The 6,553-nt window shown below is 47.1% G+C and overlaps 1 protein-coding gene across 1 annotated transcript in view; it reads left to right on the top strand.

Moving 5' to 3' along the window:
- The window catches only part of ADCY9 (adenylate cyclase 9), a 78,887-nt gene extending 72,974 nt beyond the window's left edge, over positions 1-5,913 (top strand). The window contains exon 11 of the mRNA XM_010138937.1: positions 4,668-5,913. Coding sequence (XP_010137239.1) covers positions 4,668-5,856 — 1,189 coding nt within the window. The 3' untranslated portion in view covers positions 5,857-5,913. The remainder of the gene's footprint in view (positions 1-4,667) is intronic.
- The last annotated feature ends 640 nt before the right edge of the window (positions 5,914-6,553 follow it).

Below are 6,553 nucleotides of genomic sequence, written 5' to 3'. Positions count from 1 at the left end.
TTATGGGTTTTCCTTTTCGTATGGCTTTGATTCATGCAGGATAACCTCATTTTCATAAGAGAACTCCAATTCACTAAATCCAGCATGGGAAGTTAAAGCCAGAAGAACAGAGACCGCTTGATTTTGTTGTAAACCAGAAAGGTGAAGGGAATTTGCTGAAAAAGCGATGTGTGAAATAGCAGAGCGTGGTGATCACTGGGAGGACTGTCCTGGCCTTAAGCCTGCGTGAGGATCCTCAGTCGTTTATGAAATCGCTGAACTTCTTGTGCTGCTCACAAGTACAGGCACTGAGAACAGCTTAGCAGGCTCCTGGCCAGCCGCTAATCGCAAATAAATCATTCCTTCTGCCTTAAATAATGGACAGCCAGTCTCCAGTCACTGCTCCCACCTCATCGCTCATTACAACTCTGACAAATTACCTGTCCAGCTTTGTTTGCATGCAAATATTTGTCTTCCATATATCATCTAACTTTTTTGCCATGGTGGTGAAGTTGGTAAGAGCGGGTAAGAAACCAGCCCGTGCAGAGATGTTCCTGCAGACAGGTCTGGAGCGCTCGGCCAGCTTCGCAAATCCTGGCTCACGATTTAAACGCCAAATAAGGCAGTGCCCAAAATATCTCGCTCGTTAATCATTTCTAAACTTCATTTTTCAGTTTTTATTATGAGATGTACTAGATTTGTATTCATCACTCCTTCAGCTGGGGAAAAATCTCGTGTATGCTGTTCTCGAGTCAATACGACGTCGCGCTGCCCTGTGTCGGCAGCGGTTTTGTTGGGTTCGCTGGTCACTGTATCCGTCTTAGCACAGGAGTTATATCAGCCCAGTGTGATCCTCGTCAACAGTCCAGGCTCCGCTGACCTGACCCTGCCCAAACTTGTCAATTAGAACAATTCTTCTAAGTGCTGGAAGTTGAGAGAGAGAACTAGGAGTTCACCCCGTTCTGCTTCTACCATTGATTTGCACCAGAACTGGGCTTCTCTTTTCAGGGCTCTTTGAAGGTACTTGTCGTATACCACAGCTCCAGAGTTCTGTGCAAACAGAACCTCCCCTTTTTCCCGGGGACGGACTACTAACAAGTAGAAACTCCTTTATCCTGACAAACGCTGTTATTGTTCCCTGCTCACTGGAATCAATAAATCAGCACAAAAGCCTTTCCTGTGTTCTCGGAGGGCCAAACACACTTCGTTCTTTTGCACGCCTTTAGCGAGGTTATTCCCTTTTCTTGACCGACGATTGAGGCAGTTACGAGTGTCGCATGGGAAGAGAAAAACTGGTAACAGGAATGAAGTTCATCTCTGGGCTGGCTGCTCTGTGCTCAGTAAATCCAAAGAGGGGATTTGCCTTGTTTTCCAGGTCTCCAGCCCAAAAGAGAAACAACCATAAATGTGGTCTTTTAAGCAGGAAATATTTCTCATTTCAATCCATTTCTGAGGGTCTATCGCTTTCCAGTTTTGACTGCCGGAGGAGGAACAGCGATAGGCCGCTTGAGCTGGAAGATTGGAGTCACTTGATGGTGGCGGCGGGTGTTTTATATGCATCTCCTTTGTGTTGTTCGTCGAAAGCAGCAGTTCGGTTTCCCTTCTCCGCACCTTTTGCTTTTTGAAGAGTTAGCAGGCATGCATCCCCTTCAAGCATAGAAGCAAAATGGCTTTCCAAACACCTTTATAAGTGGAAAGCCATTATCTTTGGGATTTGTGATCAAGCCAAAGGAGATCCTATCCCCAGAGCTCTCACTTGTTCCATATTCAACACACAGCCTGGATGAAGATGCCAAGTTAATAGTTAGGTGTCCGTGCCAGGAAGCACTTCACCAGTTTGAATTAAAGGAACGTTGTCAGCTTAAAATTTCAATTTGAATGTTTTTTTTTTAAATTAGTTTTCTGCTGCAGCACCTCGTAAAAAGTAGAGCCTCAGAAGATTGGGAGTGTGTGATCCTTTTGGTTATAGGTGTGGAGTTTTTTCCTTCTCTTCATTCTAAAGCGTAGCTGCAGGTCACCTCTGCTAACTGACGGAGTGAGACGATTTATAGTCCCGTTACCTGGTCGCTGCAACGTCCAGACGTTTCATTTCTAAATGAGGAAGACGTAAGGGCTCCCTCCTCCAGGCTGTTGCACGACACCTCGCAGCAGCCGCCCCGTGATCCAAACCGCTGCTCTGGGAAAGACCCTGCACCCTCTTTTTGAGACACTAACCCATTACCTTATTAACGAAACCAGGTCAGCTTACAAGTGAGTCACTTGCTCCACGGGCACATCTCTGAGGTCGTGGGCCCACGTGGGAAACAAGGTCAGGCCAGCGCTGGAGGAGGTGACTGAGAGCTCGCAGACGCCGGCGCTTCTCGAGCAGTGAATGGGAGGCAGCAGCTTCTCCTCAAAAGGCAGAGGAACAAAAGCCACTTTCTAATGTTAAATTTGTGGTGCTCACCTAGTTCATTTGAGAGGAACTAAAGTATTTTGAGGAGTATTTTGTACAATAAACTGTAAGTAAAAAGCCTTTAATGACTTAAATAAATCCCTGTGGCAGGGTCTTTTGATGCTAGAGCAGATTATCTGGATCAAACCTGTGCTCTCAAAGGAGATACATGCCATTGCTCAGATCCTCTAGCAGATCCGCAAGATACAGAGGATAACGAACTGTTCTGCAAGGAACCGGAATCGTGCTCCTTGACCGAGAGCCGCTCCTCACCTTCTCCAGCCTTATTTATTTGCTAAGATCTTTTCTCTTACTTCTCCTCCCCTCGTTTTGTTTTCTAAGCCCACCAAACCGAGAGGGCATTTTGCCACCTGCAGAACTGGTAGCAAGGGCTGTACCTCAGGAGCTGCTCCTGTTCCGGTCCTTAATAACTCAGCCTTTGTCTTGGGCTCTGACTTGTCTTTCTAGGGAGAAAATGAGTAGGCTCATAACAGAGGTTCTGTTGAGAGAGAAAAGGAGTTGGAAGGGAGAAAGGAAGGAGTCTTAGTACAGCCACACACAGCAATTACGGGAACCTGATTGTAGGGAGTAGTTGCCTCCTCTCATTCTTCCCCCGTGGTTCTACTATCAAGCCAATAAAATGAATATCCCTTCCCTTCTCCTGGGAGAAGTGTATTTAGGGTTGAAAACAAAAGGAGTAATATCCAATGTAATATCAGGTCTTACCTTTAGTCTGAAGCTCCTCGGTAAACTCTCTATTGTAAATATTCGGGGGCGGGGGGGAACTTTCTGTCTTATGCTCTTACTATGACAGAGCTGATAGAGACGAAGCCAATTAAATGTCTTCAGAGATGGTGCATGTTGCTCTGTTTCACAGCCGTGCGGTGTTTGTGCTTCCTCACGCTCTTCTGTCGGTCAGATCTTTGAGAATGAACACTCAGGAAAAGCAGCTGGTTCTGTCTTTGGGCTCAGTTGCTGAACTCTCTGCTTCGGTGTCAGAAGGGGAGGCATGTCCCCCTGGGGCGCAAAGAAACGGACTGGACTAAGAAATGTCTTCAGGGGCTACAGACACAGATCTAGCCTGCTCTCCCCGAGCTGCCGCTGCAGGTTGTGCTTTGAGCTTTAATCTTTCTAACATACCTCCTCGGAGGCAGGCAGACAGGCAGTGACACAGGAACGGCCTCTCTGCTTTTCAAGGAGAAAGGTCGGTGTGATGCTTTCCCTTATCAAACCATCTCTTAACTTCAGAAACTTCAGCGTGTGTCTGTTCACATCAAATCTCAAGCTTTGGCATAATGCTGCAGAAGAAATTGCGGTGGAGCGACTCCAGCCATCGCTGCCTGCCAGCCCGCTGGGGGTTAGGCTGCGTTGCTAGCGTGGCATAGGTGGTGTCTTCTCCGATCGAAGAGTCTTTGCATCTCTCCAGAACGCTGCGGTTGTAGACTGCAGATGTCTCCGTGTTAAGGACGGGTTGGCACTGGAAGCGTGTTCCATCAGTGCTTCATCATCGGCACAGGCAGCCGAGTTGTCGAAAGGATTTGAAACACCACTCTCAATCTATGTGAGACACGAATATAAATTTTTTTTTTAATTAATCTTGGCACTTTGAGGAATTTCTGTCTCCACCATAAAAAGCTTCAGTGGTTATAACGTGCAAAAGCTGTCAACCCAGAGCTCCATATTCTCCACTTTCACGCAGTTCTCTGTGAAGTGTCTTGTACAGGGTTATCTTCTGCCAAAACCTTCCTGTGTCACCATTAAAGGCACGCTGCAGAGGTTGCTGGTCTTTGAGGAGGAGACAAGGGAACGGCACTGGGAGTATAAAGCCAATGTTTCTGACTATTGCAGTAATACCAAAAAAAAGATAAATTCCACAAAACTTCCACACCGTGGACATGGCCGGGGTTAGGGTTAAGCATTTTTATATACATACTGACAGGTAGTACGTTTAGTTCTGACCCGAGATATAACGATAACTGCCTCCTCGGTGAAGTCCTTGGAATAGGGCTGCGGTGAAGGCTGAACCTACTGATCTCCCTTGGAGGAAGGACTCAGAGAGTTTAAGAACAAAATGAATTCTAGTGTGGTTAGCAGCAGGTGAAGCTTCAAAGCCTATTTTATAATTTAGTATGTAACATACTCTAAGTATGCAATATCATCAAAGGATTTCTGACTACGGAGCAGAAAGGGCCGTGCCCTAGCTGTGTGTTTTTTACGTGCACCTTTCACGTTCTTCCCTGTCTTCTGCTTGCAGCTCCAGAAAGAGTCCGTGCAACAGTTCGGTGCCAAACAATACGAAGAGGCCAGCAGACCTGATTGGTCAAGAAGTGATTTTGGTTTCCTTCCTTCTGCTCCTCCTGGTTTGGTTTCTGAATCGAGAGTTTGAGGTCAGTTACCGTCTCCACTACCATGGAGATGTGGAGGCGGATCTCCATCGCACCAAAATTCAGAGCATGAGGGATCAAGCTGACTGGCTGCTGAGGAATATTATTCCGTATCACGTGGCTGAGCAGTTGAAGGTTTCCCAGAGCTATTCCAAAAACCACGACAGCGGCGGGGTGATCTTTGCAAGTATTGTGAACTTCAGCGAGTTCTACGAAGAGAACTACGAAGGGGGCAAAGAGTGCTACAGAGTCCTGAACGAACTGATCGGGGATTTCGATGAGCTGCTGAGCAAATCGCATTACAGCAGCATCGAGAAGATCAAGACAATTGGGGCAACCTACATGGCTGCTTCGGGTCTGAACACCTCACAGTGTCAGGACAGCAACCATCCCCACGGACATTTGCAGACCCTTTTTGAATTTGCCAAAGAAATGATGCGAGTGGTGGATGACTTCAACAACAACATGCTGTGGTTTAATTTTAAACTTCGGATTGGCTTTAACCACGGCCCCCTCACTGCTGGGGTCATCGGCACCACCAAGCTGTTGTATGACATTTGGGGCGACACTGTGAACATTGCTAGCAGAATGGACACCACTGGCGTCGAGTGTCGTATCCAGGTGAGTGAGGAGAGCTACCGCGTCCTCAGCAAGATGGGGTATGACTTTGACTATAGGGGGACAGTCAATGTGAAGGGGAAGGGGCAGATGAAGACCTACCTTTACCCCAAATGCATGGACAATGGGATCGTGCCACATCACCAGTTGTCTATATCTCCAGACATTCGGGTTCAAGTGGATGGCAGCATTGGGCGATCTCCGACGGATGAGATTGCCAACCTGGTGCCTTCTGTACAGAATTCTGAGAAGATAGCTCATGGCACAGATAACTCAGAAATCAAGGACATCCTTCCTTCCGCCAAGAAGCTCCAGCAAGACGCAGTGAAAGCAGAGGAGAGGTGCCGGTTTGGCAAAGCCGTGGAGAAGCCTGACTGTGAGGAAGTGGGGACTGAGGAGGTGAATGAACTGACAAAGCTAAATATCTCTAAGAGTGTATGATGCACTGTCGGAGTTGCATGAAGTGCTCTGTCAATAGAAACACAAAGACATTTGCAATGGGCAGTTTTCTTTTCCAAGAGACCTTCTCAACACCTGGGTTGTACATTTGTTTTCATTTCAGCGCCTGGTGCTGTGTGGATCACAGCGCTTCAGGGCTCCGTTTCATCCGTCTCTCTCCCCCACGCCCCAGGTCACGTCCCCAGCTCCCTGTGCAACCATGTTACAGCTGAGTAGAGGATATTAAGTGCCTTCAGATATACTCCATTGGACTCCCTGTCAAGGTACAGAGGCCCCAAGTGAAATCGTAGCTTTGGGTGTTTATCTAATTTTAAAGAAAAGAGAAGCTGTGGTTATATCATTTTTATTGTTGTTTCTCACAAAACACTTTTTTTGGCTAATGCAGCTCCTTGGGTTTTTTATATCTCTCTGAACAATGTTTTACTGTTATCAGACCTTTTGTATGTAAACACACAGACAAATGTGCATGTATCTACCATATGAGACTGACATAAAGTGCCAGTAACGTACCACGAAAGAATGTCTTGGCGAGGGGTGACGCCGTTTGACTTCGCGTTGGGCTGGAGGAGGAGTGCTGCAGTGGCTCACGTTTAGTTAGAGTAGGCTGGACGACTGCTGTAGGTTTATTCTCCTTTACCTACGCTTCCCTCAACCTTAACGTGCCCTTGTGTGCTTTGGG

The sequence above is a fragment of the Buceros rhinoceros genome, unplaced genomic scaffold (assembly GCF_000710305.1).
Source record: "Buceros rhinoceros silvestris isolate BGI_N320 unplaced genomic scaffold, ASM71030v1 scaffold16256, whole genome shotgun sequence".
In the NCBI taxonomy this organism is placed as follows: Eukaryota; Metazoa; Chordata; class Aves; order Bucerotiformes; family Bucerotidae; genus Buceros; species Buceros rhinoceros.
Note: the sequence above shows the minus strand (reverse complement) of the source record. Positions and strands in the feature narration are given on the sequence as shown.